General features: G+C 38.4%; 1 protein-coding gene across 32 annotated transcripts in view; it reads left to right on the plus strand.

The window, feature by feature from the left end:
* ERC1 (ELKS/RAB6-interacting/CAST family member 1) overlaps nt 1-20,112 on the plus strand; it is a 518,863-nt gene that overhangs the window by 113,474 nt on the left and 385,277 nt on the right. For all 32 annotated transcript variants that reach the window (XR_013522487.1, XR_013522495.1, XR_013522490.1 and 29 more), the window contains one exon: nt 3,052-3,219. Coding sequence is in view for 16 of the 32 variants with exons in the window: in XM_078338382.1 (XP_078194508.1) it covers nt 3,052-3,219 (168 nt within the window). In the remaining 16 variants the exon portion in view is untranslated. The remainder of the gene's footprint in view (nt 1-3,051; nt 3,220-20,112) is intronic.

Raw genomic sequence — 20,112 nt, forward strand, 5'->3', positions numbered from 1 at the left:
AGGAAAAAATACAATACCTGAGAATAGAACTGTGAGGATTTTAATGTACTGTATACAGTAGTCCTCCCTTAACTGCTTTTTTGCTTTCCTTGGTTTCTATTACCTGTGGTCAACTGTGGTCCAAAAATATTGAATGGGAAATTACAGAAAAACAGCATACAGGTTTTAAATTATGCTTTTTTCTGAGTAGTGTGATGAAATCTTGTGTCATTCTGCTCTATTCCATCCTGGATGTGAATCATCCTTTTATCCAGTATATCCATGTATCCACACTACCTGCCCTTTAGTCACTTAGTAGCTGTCTTGGTTATTAGATTGACTGTTGTTGCACTATCTCAGTGCTTGTGTTCACATAACCCTTATTTTATCTAATGGCCTCAGAGCACAATAGTAATGATAGTAGTATTTTGTTATAATTATTCTGTTTTGTTAGTAGTTATTATTTATCTCTCACTGTGACTAATTTGTAAATGAAATTTTATTATCCAATAGGTATGTATATAGAGGAAAAAACATAGTATGTGTAGGCTGTCTGTGCTTTCAGGCATCCACTGAGGGTCTTGGATTGTATTCTTTGATGATAAGGGGGGGGATTACTGTATATTGTGATGAGAATATACATGAACGCATGCAGGAAGATCCAGAAAACTGTTCAATTCAGAAATAAAGTAGTAATTTATTTAAATTTAAATATTTAAATAAATTTATTTATTTAAAAATCAGATTTTTTTTTTAAAGGAGATATGAGACTGTTTGAAATCATTGCTTGGGCTGGGTGGAAAACAAAAACAGAATAGAGACGCATGACAAAAAAAGGATGATAGAAGTCATGCTATGGACAAAGGGTCAATTTAGTAGGTGTAGAAGAAAGAAAAGAATAGTATTTGTGATTCAGAAGAAAAGATCTTTAGAGTTTGAAAGTTCTCAGGTAGATCTTTCCAGATTATAATTAGGTTAACAATGTATATTTATTAAAGTAGAATAGAGTTAAATTACAAATGAAAGTCTCTTGAAGGAGCACGGTAAAACTTGTGGTGAAGAATTATAAATGGGAGCTCAAATGATTGTTCCCTACTTTCTGGCTTGGTGAGACTGGTTGCATAGAAGTTGTTGGTAGAAATGTAGTTTAGCAGAGTGAAATATGGTTTATCTACATGTTTTTCCTTTCCAGTACAGTCCAACATAATTCGTAAGTACTTACAGCAGTAGCAAGTACTTAGTATAGCAGTCTCCAATGAGACTAGTCCCTTAAGAAGTTTTCTAGCTGGGCATTACAGCTCACGCCTGTAATCCCAGCACTTTGGGAGGCTGAGGCAGGCAGATCACAAGGTCAGACGATTGAGAGCAACCTAGCCAACATGGTGGACCAACATCTGTACCAAAAATACAAAAATTAGCTGGGTATGTTGGTGCATGCCTGTAATCCCAGCTATTCAGGAGGCTGAGGCAGGAGAATTGCTTGAACATGGAGGTGGTGGAGATTGCAGTGAGCCGAGTTAGTGCCACCGCACTCCAACCTGGTGACAGAGCAAGTCGCCGTCTCAGGAAAAAAAAAAAAAAAGAAAGAAATTTTCCATACTACTTAACAGAGCAGGAAGTACCACCATATTACCATACAGTATTGGTTCTCAGATACCCCGTAGTTTAGATACACTACACATTGGATATCCCTTACCTAAAATGCATGGGACTAGAAAGGTTTCAGGGTTTGAGTTTGGGAATATTTGCATTACACTGATGCTTACTGGTTGAGTCTTCCTAATCTGAAAATCCAAAATGTTCCAGTGACCATTTCCTTTGAGTGTCATGTCAGTGCTCAAAAAGTTCAGGAGTTCGGAGCACTTTGGATTTTTAGATTTTGGGATGGTCAACCTGTATTATTAGATCTTCCTGAGTGCTTTGATGTACCTTAAATGTGAAATATTTAGTCTTTGTGGCTTAATCCATGGTGAGAAAGGAAAAATAAGATAAGACAAGTTAAGGATGAGAGACCATAGAAACATACTTGATTTCTTAGATTTGCACTGTTCAATGTGGTAGCCACCAGCCATTGTGACTATTAAGCACTTGCAATGTGGCTAGCCCAAATTGGGATGTGATATGAATGTGAAATATACATTAGATGTCAAAGAGTTAGTATGAAAAAATATAGCTCATTAATAGTTTTTATATGGATTGTATGTTTGAAAGGAAAAAATAATGTAACAACTTATTAACAATTTTAGACTTGAAAATATGACTCATTATTTTCCTGTTGAACAGCACTGTCTTAGATAAATCCACTTTCTTCTTTTCTTATAATCAAATGTTTAACTATTTGTTATTAATCCTTGGTGGAAAAGCAAAAAACAAATTTGATGTGTGAATATTTATGGGGTGCTAAAAGCTTAATAAAATTTCTTGTGAATAGATTTTAACATAAATATCATTAAATTTCCTGTTATTTTAAAGTTATATCTGATGAAAGGCATTAAACTTCAGGGATAAAGTTAACTAGATACCAGACATTTTAGCTCGTTAGTCTTGCTGTCTAGAAGTAGACCTTTACTTTTGCTTTGTATGGATATCTAAGTGCATTATCGGGTTGTTTTTCATAAAAGCATCATAGCTTATGACTAGATTGTATTATCTGATAGAGCCAGTGTTATGCTTGGTGATGCTTTTTTTTTTGTTTCCTTTTCCTAGGTTTAGACTTTCTAAAGTTTAAACTTTAGACTTTCCAAGCTTCACTTGGAAACTTCTTAGAAATACTAATTTTGAACCCAACCCTGTTAAATTAGAAACTAGGGGCTGGAACTGGCAATCTTGATTTAGCCTTCCAGATGATTCTGATGCGCATGAAGTTTGAGAAGCATAGTTGTAGAGATTCCATTCTATAATGGTGAGCACACTGGACTCTGAATCCAGAGAAACATAGTGTAGATTATACCAGTTTAATAGCATAACAAAATGTAACCTTCTTGTAACCTTTATAACTTACCTATTTGAAAGGAATTACATTCTTTTATTTTTAATTCATCACTTGTAAAACTCTTACATTCTTATTCTTAGGTGGATGCTCTCCGATTGCGTTTGGAAGAGAAGGAAACCATGTTGAATAAAAAGACAAAACAAATTCAGGATATGGCTGAGGAGAAGGGGACACAAGCTGGAGAGATACATGACCTCAAGGACATGTTGGACGTGAAGGAGCGGAAGGTTAATGTTCTTCAGAAGAAGGTAAGGTGTAGGTGTTTTGAGTTCAGTGGCCCCCTCCTCATACATCCTCACTCCTACCACTAAGTCAAATTTAATGCTGTCAGAGTTTCTTGCTCATTCCTCGTTTATGTTTTTGTGATTAGTAATTTGGAACTGTTGTTGCAGTAGGTAGATTGCTCTATCTAATCAGTTTTTGAAAATTTAAACACTGTTAATATCTTCCAATAGTGCTCATGCTGTTTCTCACAAGCGCCTTGTAAATTGCCAAAGTATTTGAACTGGCATTCTTTTCCTTCTTCTGTCTTTTATTGAAACTGTACTGAATTGGTTTAGTACATGGACTTGGGATGGAACAACTTCATTTATGTGTTTAATAAGATGACAATTTGAAGCCGAGACCAGTGGCATCTAGACAGACACGTAATTCATAAAAAGTGTGTGTTTGTGTGTTTCAGTACAAATCTTACTGTTCCTTACAGCTTGTTCTTTCCCCTTTTTTCAGAAGAGTTAATATATTTTGATACTCTTTCCAAGGGTTTCTTCATTGTTGTTAGTAATAGCATTGTATGGGTGTACTATATTTAGCAAAATTTCTACTGATGGACATTTATTTTGCTAAAAATTTCTTCCTTTACATAAAATGATTCTACAGTAAAAAATGTCGTACATATTTAGTTTATACATATGTCAAGTCTATTTCTTTCTTTATATTTAGTTTATACAAGTCAGGTATATTTCTAGGATAAATTCCTTGAAGTTGAACTGCTGAGCGAAAGGATATGCATTTATAATTTTGCCAAGTAGCCTTAAAGAGATTGTACCAAGTTTCATTTCTACTATCAGTGATGAAAGTGTTATATTCCCGACATACTTGTCTACAGAGTGTGTTAAAAGACTTGTACTTTTTGGCAGTCTTATAGGTGAGAAAGCAATGTCAGTGTAGTTGCAATTCTTCCATTATTAGTAAGGTTGAATATATTTCTATATTTAAAATCCTTCGCATTTTCTGTTATTTGTTCACATGCTTGATCAGTTTTTATTTTAAGTTCTTTTCTGCTTTTTAAAAAGTTGTTTTGTAGAAATCCCTTCCCAATTTAAAAATTAGCTTTTTTGTCTAATGTGAGTTCTAAACATTTCTTCCTGTTTCGCTTATTGATTGATTGATTGATTGAGATGGAGTCTTGCATTGTTGCCCAGACTGGAGAGCAGTGGTGCGATCTTGGCTCAGTGCCACCTCTGCCTCCCGGGTTCAAGTGATTCCTCTGTCTCAGCCTCCCAAGTAGCTGGGACTACAGCTGCCCGCCACCACATCTGGTTAATTTTCTGTATTTTTGGTAGAGATGGGGTTTCACCAACATGTTGGCCAGGCTGGTCTTGAATCCTGTGGCCTCAAGTGATCCACCCGCCTCGGCCTTCCAAAGTGCTGGGATTATAGGTTTCAGCCACCATGCTCAGCTCTCTCTCTCTTTTTTTAAATATTGTCCAGGCTGGTCTCAAACTCCTGGGCCCACACCATCTTCCCACCTAAGCCTTCCAACACCACTGCTCCTAGCTCTGTTTGGCTTTTGGGGTGTGTGTGTGTGTGTGTGTGTGTGTGTGTTTTCAGGCTTTTTAAATAAGGTGAATGTTTAAGGCTTCTGGATTTTGTGACATACTACGAAAGTTTTATTTTAGAATGTTTTTTTTCTGGTGATACTGATCTATCTATGCATCCAGTAACATTGTTTTCATTTTTGTGTTTTTGTGATACATGTTAATAATAGCTAATTCCTTCGAAGGTACTTTTCTTTTTCAGAAATACCCTAGCTTTTTTTTTTTTCTTGGCTATCTTTTTATTTGAAATTTAGAGTTAGCTTTTATCATCTCCTGCTTTTAATTCTTGCTGTTGTGTTTTTTATTGTGATTACATAAAATTTGTAGCTACTAATTTATAAAGAATTGACAATAGGGTATATCTTTCCACGAATTCATTTTTTGTTTTTCAGAAGTGTTTTAAGGTTTCTTTCATATAGATTTTATACATTTATTAAGTTTATTCCTAGGTTTTCTGTTTGTTATAAAGTGTTAACATTTTTCATTATATCTTCTAACTGCTTTCTTCTTTGTACACATGAAGGCTTGTGATTTCTGTATATCAGTTTGTACTTAGTTGTACTGAATTCTCTTAAAGGTTTGGATTTTTTTTTTTTTAGTTGATTCCTTTGGCTTTTCCAAATATATAGTGATATCATTTCTAAACAGTAATTATTTTCCTGTGTTTGATTTTAATGTATATACTCCATCTTCTTCTCTTTTCTATTTATGTGTACCAGTGCATCTGAAACCACACTACATGATAGTGGACATCTTCACATTATACCTATTATACCTGATCTGAATGAGAATGCTTTTAGTTCTCTCCCACTAAAGTACATTGCTTGCTTTTGTGTTAGAATTGATAAATACAGTAAGAAAGTATCCATTGAAATAAAATGAGTAATTTTTTATAATTATTTTTTTGGTTCAATAATTTTTGGAGAACAGGTGATGTTTGGTTACATGAATAAGCTCTTTAGTGGTGATTTCTGAGATTTTGGTCTACCTATCACCTGAACAGTGGACGCTGACCCAATCTGTAGTTTTTATCCCTGATCTCCTCCCACCCTTCCCTTTGACTCAGCAAAGTTCATTGTATCTTTCTTATGCCTTTTGTCCTGAAAGCTTAGCTCCCACTTATAAGTGAGAACATATGATGTTTGGTTTTCCATTCCTTAGTTACTTCACTTAGAATAATGGTAGTCTCCACCTCCATCCAGGTTGTTGCAGATACCATTATTTCATTCCTTTTTATGGCTGAGTAGAGTTTTGTGGTGTATATATACCACATTTCTTTATCCACTTGTTGATTGACAGGTATTTGGGCTGGTTCCATATTTTTTACAATTGCAAATTGTGTTTTGTTTTTTTTTTTTTTGAGACTGAGTCTAGCTCTGTCACCCAGGCTGGAGTACAGTGGCATTATCTTGGCTCACTGCAACCTCCATCCCAGGTTCAAGTAATTTTCCTGCCTCAGCCTCCCGAGTAGCTGGGATTACAGGTGTCCACCATTCAGGCCCAGCTAATTTTTGCATTTTTAGTAGAGATTGGGTTTCATCATGTTGGCCTGGCTGGTCTCGAATTCCTGACCTCATAATCCACCCGCCACAGCCTCCCAGAGTGCTGGGATTACAAATGTGAGCCACTGCATCCAGCCCGAATTGTGCTATTATAAACATGTCTGTGCAAGTGTCTTTTTCATATAACGCCTTCTTTTCCTCTGTACCAGTAGTGGGATTGCTGGATCAAATGGTAGGTCTACTTTTAGTACTTAAAGGAATCTTCATACTGTTTTCCATAGTGGTTGTACTAGCTTACATTCCCACCAGCAGTGTAAAAATGTTCTTCTTCTTTTTTTTAACCACATCCATGCCAGTATCTATTATTTTTTGGTTTTAAAATTATGGTCATTCTTGAAGGAGTAAGGTGGTATTGCATTGTGGTTTTGATTTGCATTTTCCTGATAATTAGTGATGTTGAGCTTTTTTATATGTTTGTTGGCCATTTGTATGTCTTCTTTTGAGAATTACCTATTCATGTCCTTAGTCCACTTTTTGATGGGATTATTTGTTTTTTTATAGATGATTTGAGTTCCTTGTAGATTCTGGACATTAGTCCTTTGTTGGATGCACAGTGTGGGAATATTTTCTCCCACTCTGTAGGTTATCTGTTTACTCTTCTGATTATTTCTTTTAGTGTGCAGAAACTTTTTAGTTTAACTCCTAAAATAAAAAATATATAAAAAAAATAAAAACATAACTATTTATGTTTTTATTGCATTTGCTTTTGGGTTCTTGGTTATGAAGTTTTTGCCTAAGCTGATGTCTGGAAGAGTTTTTCCAGTGTTATGTTCTAGAATTTTTATGGTTTCAGGTCTTAGATTTAAGTCTTTGATCTGACCTGAGTTGATTTTTTATAAGGTGAGAGATGAAGATCCAGTTTCACTTTTTACATGTGGCTTGCCAATTATCGCAGTGCTGTTTGTTGAATATGGTATATTTTCCCTGCTTTATGTTTTTGTTTGCTTTGTCGAAGATCAGTTGTCTGTAAATATTTGGCTGCTTTTCTGGGTTCTCTATTCTGTTCCATTGGTTTATGTGCCTATTTTTATATCAGTACCATGATTGGTTTTGGTGACTATAGCCTTGTAGTATAGTTTGATGTTGGATAATGTGATGACTCAAGATTTGTTCTTATTGCTTAGACTTGTTGCTTTGGCTATGCAGGCTCTTTTTTGGTTCCGTATGAATTTTAGGATTTTTTTTCTAGTTCTGTGAAGAATGATGATGGTATTTCGATGGCAATTGCATTGAGTATGTAGATTGTTTTTGGCAGTGTGGTCATTTTCACAATATTGATTCTACCCATCCTTGAGCATGGGATATGTTTCCATTTGTTTGTGTCATATGTGATTTCTTTCAGCAGTGATTTGTAGTTTTCCTTGTAGAAGTCTTTCATGTCCTTGTTGAGCTATATTCCTCAGTATTTTACAGCTACTGTAAAAGGGGTTGAGTTCTTGATTTGATTCTCAGCTTGGTCACTATTGGTGTATAGTAGTGCTGCTGATTTGTGTACATTGATTTTGTATCCTGAAACTTGACTGAATTCATTTATTAGATCTAGGAGCTTTTGGATGAGTCTTTAGGGCTTTCTAGGTATATGATCTTATCATCAGCGAACAATGATAGTTTGACTTCCTCTTTACTGATTTGGATGTCCTTGATTTTTTTCCTCTTGTTTGTTGCTCTGGACAGGACTTCAGTACTGTGTCAAATAGAACTGGTGAAAGTGGGCATCCTTGTCTTGTTCCAGTTCTCAGGGGAAATGCTTTCAACTTTTCCCCGTTCAGCATGTTGGCAGTGGCTTTGTGATAGATGGCTTTTATTATCCTGAATTTAGATAACATGATAACTATGTGCCAGTTTTGCTGAGGGTTTTAATCATAAAGGGATGCTGGATTTTGTCAACTGCTTTTTTGGAGTCTATTGAGATAATCATATGATTTTTAAAAATTTTGTTTATCTGGTGTATCACATTTATTGACTTGCGTATGTTAAATCATCTCTGCGTTCCTGGTATGAAACCCGCTTGATCATGGCAAATTGTCTTTTTGATACACTGTTGGATTCAGTTAGCTAGTGTTTTGTGGAGGATCTTTGCATCTATATTCATCAGAAATATTGGTCTGTAGTATATTGTTATGTCCTTTCCTGGTTTTGGTGTTACGGTGGTACTGGCTTTATAGTCTGATCTAGGGAGGATTTTTTCTTTTTCTATCTTTTGGAGTAGTTTTAGTGGTGTAACTGGAGTAACTACAGCCAGATTCCCTGGTTCCCAAATTGGGAGTTGAACCCGGGCCCCCGGGCGAAAACCAGGAATCCTAACCATTAGGCTACCATGGAAGTGGAATAGCTGCAGCCAGAACTTAGGTTCTTAGACCTCCTAAACCCAAGAATGGGGCAAGGAGGCCTACTCGGTATGGTGAGTGTTACAGCTTAAATAGAACTTGTGGACCCAAAGAGTATGCGATAGTGCAGTTTATTAGGCAGAGTGAAATGACAGCTTCCACCCTGTGGAAGGCAATCCAGAGAGGATTCCAGCCCAGCTGAGTTATTTCCTCCCCATTCATGTTCTCATCCAATGAGAGGGTTTTTTTTTCAGATTTCTTCTGGATTAATTGATCTTTGGATCCTTTACCATTTTACAACCCTGAATCACAGAACCCCCACCTCCAAGAGCCAGAGGCAGGAAATAGAAACAAAGGGCCCTAGTGGGCCAGAGGTGGGAAAATAGGAAAATTCCTGCACTTGAAACAATGCCCCCAGCCGACCCTGGGAAGTCCCTCTAGCACAGTCCCTCAATAGGATTGTTACCAATTCTTTGAATGCCTGATAGAATTCAGCTATGAGTCCATCTGGATTTGGACCTTTTTTTTGTTGGCAGTTTTTAAAATGACCATTTCTGTCTCACAGCTTGTTACTGGTCTGTTCAGTTTCCATTTCTTTCTGGTTTAATCTAGGAGGGTTGTATATTTTTAGGAATTTATCTATATCTATGTTTTCCAGTTTGTATATGTAAAGGTGTTCATAGTAGCCTTGAATAATCTTTTGTATTTGTATGGTATCGGTTAAAATATCTTCCATTTCATTTCTAATTGAGCTTACTTGGATCTTCTGTTCTTTTTTTTGGCTAATCTCACTAATAGTCCATCAATTTTGTTTATCTTTCAAAGAAGCAGCTTTTTCTTTCATTTATCTTTTGTATTTTTGTGTGTGTGTTTCAATTTCATTTAGTTCTGCTCTGATCTTTGCTATTTCTTTTCTTGTGCTAGGTTTGGGTTTATTTTTTTCTTGTTTCTCTAGTTCCTCGAGTTGTAACCTTAGATTGTCTTACTTGTTTAAGGAGACTAAAGATAGGACCCCAATCCTTTTTATTAATAGCTTGTTGGGTTTCTGCTGAGAAATAGGCTGTTAATCTGATAGGTTTTCCATTATCATTTACCTGACCTTAGATTGTTGTATTCTTTCAGACTTTTTGATGTAGGCATGTCATGCTATGAACTTTCTTCTTAGCACCGCTTTAGTTGCTTCCCGCAGGTTTTGAAAGGTTGTGTCAAAAGCAAGGATTAAATAGCTGGACCTTGTGTCATTATTATCGGTCATTTCAAAGAATATTTAAATTTCCATCTTGATTTCATTGTTGACCCAGTGATCATTCAGGAGCAGATTATTTAATTTCCAAATATTGCATGGTTTTGAGGGTTCCTTCTGTAGTTGATTTCCAGATTTATTCCGCTGTGGTCTAAGAGAATATTTGATATAATTTTGATTTTTTAAAATTTATTGAGACTTGTTTTATGGCCTATCATATGGTCTATCTTGGAGAATGTTCCATGTGCTGATTAATAGGATGTGTATTCTGCAGTAGTTGGATAGAATGTTCTGTAAATATTTGTTAAGTCTGTTTGTTATAGGATATAGATTAAGTCTCTTGTTTCTTTGTTGACTTTCTGTGTTGATGACCTGTCTATTGTCAATGGAATACTGAAGGCCCCCACTGTTACTGCGTTGCTGTCCGTTTCATTTCTTAGGTTTAGTAGTATCGTTTTATAAATTTGGTAGCTCCAGTATTAGGTGCATATATATTTAGGATTGTGATATTTTCCTATTGGACTAGTCTTTTTATCATTATATAATGTTCCTCTTTATTTTTTTTTTAACTCTTGCTGCGTTAAAGTCTGTTTTTGTCCAATACAAGAGTAGCTACTCCTGCTTACTTTTGGTGGCCATTTGCATGGAATATCTTTTTCCACCCATTTACTTTAAGTTTATAGAGTCCTTATGTGTTAGGTGAGTCTCTTGAAGATAGTGATACTTTGTTGGTAAATTCTTATTCACTCTGTCATTTTGTATCTTTTAAGTGGAGCCCTAAGGCCATTTACATTTAAGGCTAGTATTGAGATGTGAGATACCATCCTATTTACTGGGCTAATTATTACCTGAATACCTTGGTGTTTTTTCTTTTTTTGTCTTTTTTTTCATTGTGTTACTGTTTTATAGATCCTGTGAGATTTATGCTTTAAGGAGGTTCTCTTTTGGTTTATTTTGAGGTTTTGTTTCAAGACTTAGAACTCTTTTTAGCAGTTTTCTTGTAGTGCCTGTTTGGTAGTGGTAAATTCTCTCAGCATTTGTTTTTCTGAAAAAGACCTGTATCTTTCCTTCATTTGTGAAAGCTTAGTTTTGCTAGATACAAAATTTTTAGCTGATGCTTACTTTGTTTAAGGAGGCTACTGGCAAGTGTCTGGAAGCAGTCCTGTTAATACAGCCCCAAGGTCCCTGGTCTTGCGCTGATAGGATTAATGACAGGGACAGATGTGGAGTGGTTTTAAGGAGCGAAAAGTTTAATAGGCAAGAAAGAAGGAAGGAAGAAGAAAACAGCTCTCTGGTACAGAGACGGAGGGAGGGGGGATTCAAAGAAAATCTGGCGTGCTGCAGAAAATAAATAGTCGGTTATATGAGGCGGCTGGAGGAGATGGTATCTGATTTGCATACAGCTCAGGGGATTGGTTTGACCAGGACATTCACATAGCCCCAGGAAAGACTGGCCCTCCCACTCTCACCTTTGGATATGCTAATGCAGGGCACCTTGATGTTCTACATATGTGGGGACAGCCATGTTGCCAGGCACATGTAGGGGCAAGGGCAAGAAGATGGTGGGAATCGCCATGTTTGGGTGGACCCAGTTTCTGATGGCCTGCATTTTCACATCAAAGCTTGGAGCTTGGGCTTTCCTGCTAGACAAGAAATGTTTCTGGAGCTGCTTTAAAAGAAACAGAAACTTTCCAAAGACCCCCTTTTCCTTTTTACCTGCCTAAAATACTTTCTTAATAACTCCTATAACACTGTGATGTGATCTGTGTTTAGGTCTCTCAGCTGTGGATACCAGCACCTGCTCTGGTAGAGGTGACAGGGGAGTGAAGTGGACTCTGAGAGTTTTTGGTTGTAGTTTTGTTTGGTGCTCAGGTTTTCTTGAATACTGGTTATGCTAGCAGTGAGTGTAATTGTCACATGGACAAACTCAGGATCTCTGGGTAGCCAGGATGTTGCAGGCATGGAATTAGCTGTTGTTTTCTCCTTCCTTGGAGCAGGCTTGTCTGTTATGAGCTGCTTAATGGGTTGGGTTGGTTGGCTTCCAGCCAGGAGGTGGCAGTTTCAAGAGAGCATAAGCTGCAGTAGTATGGGGGATACAAGTTTGCCCTGAGGTTGCCTGAATGGGTGTTAAATGCGTGCTTTGAATGAAGAGACACCCCTGCACAAACAGGCTTTCTGTGAGCAACATGGCTATTTATTCACATGGGCGCTGGTGGGCTGAAGCCGAAAAAGGAAGGCATCAGTGAAGGGTGGTGGGTTAGGAGTTGGTTTTACAGGTTGGGGTGGGCAGTGGAAAGTTATAGAAGTTATGGTTTAGGGCAGTTTTTTGCAAGCTGGGAGTGGGTCATAGGGTGTGGAGTCACGAGGTAGACCAAGTTCAGTTACAAATCCCAATGGCGGTATCAATTGTCGGGGGAATAAGCAACAACAGAGAATGTCTCAAAGTTAAGTAGGCGCTGAGGGGTTGCTCATTTCTTCCTCTTTTCATGGTCTTCCAGTTACTAAAGATTTTCCAGGAACTCATCTGGAGTGTCCGTGTAGGTCACAGAGGTTAACATGGCATCCATGGTGCCATCAGTCAGCCTAAAACACCTTACAATGAGTATTTGATTTTTTATGTGATGGGCAGGGCCATAGAACTTCCACAAGTTTTATGTCTTCTGTCTTTGTTTACCAGGGCAGGTAGAGAAAGACCATCGGGTGAGCACAAGGTTGGGCGTGTCATAGCCCAGACTCCTCTTGGGTGGGGCTTGCTCCAGCCACTGTTGGGGGTTGGGGACGGTTCTCAGGCCAATGGAATTATGTTCCAAGGGGGATTATGGCTGCCTATGCTGCTTTGTACAGATTGTCAGGAGAGTAAGCGAAAGCTGGCAGTGACAGGCTTCACCTAGCTCCCATGCAGCCAGCAAGTTCAGTCTCAGTCCTGCCATGCTCCCCTAGTACCCAACAGAATGGAATTTGTATCCATGCCTCCTGTGTGCAGGGTTGAGATACTTCCCCAAGCTACAAGCCTCCTCACTGAGAAAGCAAGCAGGGCTTTTAGGCCTTGCCCCCTCCCAGTCTATTGGGGCTTCTGTGCTCCTGTCTGCAGTTTCCCTCCCACTCCCCACCCCCAGATTTTACCTGGAAAAATTTATGCTCAATCAAAATTATGGCAGAGTTCAGTTGAAAGTCTCCGTGTGGCCCTTCCCCAATTCTACTGGCTGCCCCCGCTAAGGGCTCTAGTGAGATCAAGTCAGAAATGACTTCCCTGGGGTCCGGGAATGCCTATAGGGCTCTTCTTGCTGCTGCTGCTGCTGCTGCTGCTGCTGCATCACTTTTATATTTCACTTGGCTCTCTAAATTCGTTTCAGTTCTAGGTAAGGTTAAATTATTCTCCCGTGATCTGGATTTTCAGATTTCCCAGTGAGGATGTGTATTCGGAGGCTGGCATTCCCTTCCTCACACTTTGGACAGGGACAGTTTTTTGGCTGTCTCACAGATTTTACAGAGGCAAGCTGATTCTTTTGAAGGATTCTTTAAGTTTTCCTAATACGTTCCTGCAGTGGTTCTTGGAGCAAAAGTTCACAATCTGAGTCTTCAGACGCTGTACTGTCTGAGTAGGAGCTGTAAGTTAGTACTGCCTCCTATCTGCTTTTTTCTTTTTTTCTTCAGTAAAATGAGTTTTTAGTCAAAGATGGATACTTTTATGACTGTTTTAAGGGTTATTGCCGAGTTTAAAATGAGGAAACTGAGGCCAGTATAAGAACAATTAAATTCCAATTTATTCAGCTCCTGGGCAAGGTTCTATTGTCCGGGAAAGGGGGGCCAGAGAAGTCAGGCTGACTTCCTGACGCGTAGGGTTTTTATAGCTATAGTGAGCGAGGAGAAGCAGGGTGCTCTGATTGGTTATGGGGGAGCGGGATGTAGACGGGGCAAGCTGCTATTGGTAGATAGTTTGTTGGGCAGGATTTCCCTAATGCAACATCTGGCTAGGGTTACATTAACTGGATCCCTCCAGGAGAGCATGTGCTCCTGAGGTAGGTTCCGGGCGCAGAGATGGGTGGGTGTGTCCGAGCTCCTGGCAAGGCAACCGGCCTTACAAATGTCAGATACTTATCACACGTTTTTTTGACAATCATTAAAGTGGGTTGGGTTTTTGTTAGTTTTGATCTTGCAGTAGTAATATTTTCAAGTAATAGACTTAATAGTTTCAAAACATTTTTCACTTCTCATGCACTTGATCATTGTATATTTTTCTTTCTTTGTGCTTCTCATACATTTACTTTTTATTAGGCACAATACTATGTTGGTAAGAAATATGACCAAATAACTTAGTGGATAAGAAGTTACTTGTAATTTTCACTATGATTAATAATGTGTAAGCCTTTTGGGTTCTGTTTACTATTCAACTTTTCTTTAAGTGTAGGATATAAATTTTTAAAATGTCATTGTAGTTGTGGAGTTTGTGAGGAGGGGAGTGATTTAATTATTTAGTTTCATACAGTGCAAGTTTCTGAAGGCATCTTGATGCTCAGAGACTTGATTCACTACTGTGCCAATAGCATCTTTGTCTGCTGTAGGCTGATTATACCAAAATGTTGGTGACATGATGGATTATCACTTTTAGCAGGTGATAAGTGTTAGGAGCGTACATTTTACTTTTAAAACATTTATTTTTCAGCTCTTCTTTTCTTTGCTCTCATTCTATAAGGATTACTTCGTTTAAAACCAAAATGTCGAAAAATTGCATGAGTCTTTAGTCATCATTAAACTTTGCCTTTCAGATCATGAGAACAAGCTACTAAAAAAGCCTTAGATGATTAACATTACTGGAAGAAAAGATATACTGGTTAGAATTCAAAGGCTGTTTGGAAGTAATGCATTTCTTATTTTTAACTAGGTAAAAAATTTTAGAAAAGTTTTTATTGTATTAGTCCATTTTCACACTGCTGTAAAGGTACTACCTGAGACTGAGTAAGGTATTAAGGGGGAGGGAGAGAGAGACAGACAGACAGAGGGGAGGAGCTGCCGAATACTTTTAAACCCTCAGATCTCAAGATAACTCACTATCACGAGAACAGCACTCCCACGATTCAGTCACTTCCCTCCCCCACCCCACACCCCCGCTCCCTCCCTTGACACAGGGGCATTACAGTTCAAGGTGAGATTTGGGTGGCAACACAGAGCCAAACCATTATCAGTTTTTAATAACGTGACCAACAATTTGTTATAATTAGCACCTCATTATCCAGAAATAATCATAATTTGTTAAATTAGAATTCTGGGACTGTGCTAGCCACTTTGTATTTGTAATCTTGTTTAATTCTTAACAACTCTTGGCAGTATCTTTTAAATCCTTACTCTATCACAATCAGTGGGATTTTTTTAGACCATAACACGTAAGAAATATATTTTACATTGTGACCCAGTATACACATATACCCGTATCTGCATATACAACTGATCGTTAGAATGATAAGCTGAAACAGAACTTTCACAAAATGAACTTACTCTTACTTTATGAAAAGTGCTCTGAACTATATTCTGTTCCTTAAAGGAAAGTTAAAAAGTTTGGCCGGGCACTGTGGCTTATGCCTGTAATCCCAGCACTTTGGGAGGCCAAGGCAGGCAGATTACCTGAGGTTGGGAGTTCAAGACCAGCCTGGCCAGCATTGTGAAACTCTGTCTCTACTAAAAATACAACAATTAGCTGGGGGTGGTGGCAGGTACCTGTAATCCCAGCTACTCGAGAAGCTGAGACAGGAGAATCACTTGAACCCAGGAGGCAGAGGTTGCAGTGAGCCAAGGTTGCTATGAGCCAAGATCACGCCATTGCACTCCAGCCTGGGCAACAGAACAAGACTCTGTATCCAAAAAAAAAAAAAAAAAAAAAAAAAAAAGTTCATTCTGACCTATTTTATTATTTCAGTATCCACAAATAAAACACTTTCTTCCCCTTGGGTGTCCTCTCTCCTATGTTTCCTTATTCCTCCTCTTGCAACAAAAACAAACCGAAAGCAAACAAACCCAAACCTATTATATGTTAAGCATGGTTAATTTGCACAAGTTTATTTAGCCAGAATATGATATCTTCAGATTGTGACACAGGCTTGGTCTTACTCCGGAATGCAGCTTTTCTCATTATAGCAACTTCCCTGTTGGGAGGATTACATGATAATAATACATGATAATGCTTTTTGATACTGTGAAGCATCATGCAAATATGGTATCTATTTTCTTTGTCCTTCCTCTTCATCCTTCACAGGAGGCAGCAGAGGATCAGTAATTGTGCTCTCTTAGTACACTGCACTGCCCCAATAATTCATCATGTTACAAACTTTGATTTGTCTTAAAACTTATCAAATAGTTAATATAACTATTTTCAAAATTGGTTTATATTATTAGTGCTTTTTATATTTTAATTAATTTTTAATTTTTTTCTTTTTTTTTTTGAGACTTGAGTCTTGCTCAGTCACCCAGGCTGGAGTGCAGTGGCGTGATTTTGGCTCAGTGCTACCTCAGCCTCCTGGGTTCAAGTGATTCTCTTGCCTCAGCCTCCCGAGTAGCTGGGATTACAGGTGCCTGCCACCATGCCCAGCCAACTTTTGTATTTTTAGTATAAAGGGGGTTTTACCATGTTGGTCAGGCTGGTCTCGAACTCCAGACCTCAGGTGATCCACCTCCAGACCTCAGGTGAGGCTTTTGGAGCCTCTGTCTCCCAAAGTGCAGGGATTACAGGTGTGAGCCATCACACTTGGCCTAGTACTTCTTTTTAGACAATTACCTTTATGCCTTTTATTTTCAGTGCTTAGGTCTTTCACATTCTGCGTACTTTTTTTGTTGACATTACTGTATTAATGTGGTCAGAATCAACATTTGTGATGTATTTCCAGCAGCATTGTTTGCTGATAAAATAGAGATAGCTTTACATTTTATATCTATGAAAAATAAAATGCATACAGTAGGTTTAGAGACAGTTTAAAGTTCTCAAAGCATCTATGTATTTTTTTAAACATAATATGAAAATAACTTTAAAATAAGTAATCATTTTTTTTCTTTGTAAGGCATGCAGTTTTATGTATTTTTAGGCAGGGGTGACAACTTTTTGCACACTTCCATCCAGAGAGCAAAGGTTAGAACAGCATTTATTGTTCTAGTCATGTTTTTACTGTTTAAAGTTTTGAAATTGTGTGTACGAGTATGAAGAGAAGAGTGGTGCTTACAGCTGAAACGTAGTTTAAATGCATACATATATATTGGTTTGCTTGTTTACTTTTGAGACAGGGTCTCACTGTGTTGCCCAGCCTGGAGTGCAGTGGTGCAGTTATGGCTCACTGCAGCTTCTGTGTCGGGAGCTCAAGCAGTCCTCAGCCTCCTGAGTAGCTGGGACTACAGGCACACGCCACCATGCCCAGCTAATTTTTTTATAGAGACAGGCTTTTGCCATGTTGACCAGGCTGGTCTCGAACTCTTTGACTCAAGAGATCTGCTTGCCTTGGCCTCCCAAAGTGCTAGGATTACAGGCATGAGCTACCTTGCCTGACATCTTTTTTTTATTTCATATCATTATTTATTTCTGAAACTCAGCCAATATGCTGTATAGAAACAAATACGTAGATATTGACAGGCAAAATGTCATGGAGATAAAGTGTATTACTTGAACAAGACTTCAGATTGAATATTATTATTTAGTTTTTATTCATTTGCCTACTTTGTGAGGTATTAGGAATGACGTGGGTGGTAGTAGAGAAAACAGAAAAATTTCACCTACCTAATATTATTTAAACTAATCTCTGGGACCATAGTATCTTGGCCATAACCAAGACTGAGAAGAATCGAGTCAAGATTTTGCTTTAGGGGAAGGTTGTTTTGAATATCTTAGGGGAATTTACAGTGTATTCTCCTGAAGCTTGCAGTACAAAGCATTTTGGCATGGGATAAAATGTTCATAACTGTGTGTGTTATCTTTAAGCAGAGTCTTGGAAGCAGTTCCTCCTGAAGGAACTCAGATACAGTTTGGGCATACTTGTATGTAGAAACTACGTAGCTCATAGTTTACTACTGAACCCTGAATTAGCTGGTAGCAACAACGTCCTACCCTCTCTCTCCTTGTCAGAGGTTTCTGTTAATAGTCATGGCAGTAAAAATAGAACAGTAGAACTAAAATATTTTCCAGAAGCATAATATATTGGTAGGGAAAGGATAAATGGAAATTTATAAATCTTTTATCTTCAAATCATTACATATAAATTGATGAAATAAAAGTAGCCAGTCTAATGTGATTTGAGCAGTTATTACCATTTTTATTATTCTTTGTATTGCTTATTTTTGGATCATGATATTTCAGGCTTCATATTTGATGACTCAGTATCTTAAGATTCCTAATAAGAATGGGATATAAAAAGTAATTGGGTCATTGTTGATAATGATGTCATTTTGACAGTATGTGCACTTGATATGATCAATAATATTTCACCTCTGTGGTTCTCTTCCCCAAAACACACAATTCCAGTCAAACCATGAACAAGACAATAGACAAACCTATGTAAAAAACATTCCACCAAACACCTGACTAGTACCCTCCAAAACTGCCAAGCCTCCAAAAACAAGGAAAGTTTAAGAAAATGTCACAGTCAAGAAGAACCCAAGAAGACATGCCATCCAAATGTAAAAAAATGACAGTAGACAAAAACTAAGGAAATGTGAATTAAGCAGGGACTCTTATTAAGAATAATGTGTTTGTGTTGATTAATTATGACAATGTATCATACTGATTTAAGATGTTAACAGTATGGGAATCTGGCCTCTGGATACACAGGAACTCTCTGCATCACCTTCTCTGTATCATCCTTACCTTTCTGCAAATCTAAAACTATTCTAAACAAAAAGTGCATTTTAAAAATCCATTCAAATTTGGCAGTGTATTAGGGTTAAGAAAAATAATAATAGTGGTTTTGAGAGAGCTCAAAAATAAAAAATTTGGAATGGCATTCTTTTCAAAGCTTGCTGGACTCAAAACCTATAAATATGCTTCATTGGGGGAGATCAGGGATTTTACCTTGAGAACATTAAGCTGGTATGAATTTATTGGGGAATAAGGAAGGGTACAAAGTAGTCAATCTTATTCTATTTGTCCAGCTTTTGGTGGGTCAGGAGACAGCAGGTAAGGATAACCAAGTAGCCACCAAAATAAGACTGGGAGGCTTTCTGCAGAAAGACAACTTTCTGAAATGCTTGCTGAAACTGATCATTAGACAGAATGTACATCACCGAATTGATCATGGAGTTTAAAAATAACTGAGGACGATCCAAGATGGCTGAATAGGAACAGCTCTGAATTGCAGTTCCCAGCAAAAACACAGGGGATGAGTGATCACCACATTTCCAAACAAATTTTTACTGCCCACAGACCAGGAGAGTCCCAGGCAGAAAAGCGCCATGAGTCTCTAGCATGGCTGTTTCAGCCGGTGCAGTGGTTCTCCGCCCAAAAACTCACACAAATCCGGGTGCTGTTTCAACTGGCGACTGGAACACCTGCGAGACAGAGTCGCCTGTTCAACTGAAAAAAAGTGGGCTGAAACAGGGAGCCAGGTGATCTGGCTCGGCTGGTCCCACCCCCATGAAGACCAGCAATCTGAAACGCTCTAGACTGAGAGTTCCATAGCAAGCACAGCTGGACCCAGGGTGGTCCAGCTCTGCGGGGGGAAAGGCATCCGCCACTACCGAGGCAGTCTGCCATTACAGAGGCAGTCCACCATTACAGAGGCAATCTGCCATTACCAGGGCAATTCTAACTATACCCCTATAAACAAAACAGCAAGGATGTTCACAAAGCAGCTGGGCAGAGCCCACGGCAGCTCAGCAATGCCTCTGCTGGCAGTCTGTGACTAGGCTACCTTCTCACTGGGCAGGGCATCTCTGAAAAAAGGCAACAACACATCAGGAACTTATAAATAAAGCCCCACCTTCCCGGGACAGAGCACCTGGGGTAAAAAGGCGGTTATGAGTTCCACTGCAGCAGACTTAAACATACCTGCCCAGCAGCTCTGAACAGAACAACGGAGCTCATAGCTCAGCTCTTGAGCTCCTATATGGACAGACTATCTCCTCAAGCAGCTCCCTGACCCCCATATAACCAAAGAGACACCTCATAAAGGAGAGCTCAGGCTAACATCTGACAGGTATCCTTCTGGGACAAAGATAACAG

Source organism: Callithrix jacchus, chromosome 9, assembly GCF_049354715.1.
Source record: "Callithrix jacchus isolate 240 chromosome 9, calJac240_pri, whole genome shotgun sequence".
NCBI classification, from domain to species: domain Eukaryota; kingdom Metazoa; phylum Chordata; class Mammalia; order Primates; family Cebidae; genus Callithrix; species Callithrix jacchus.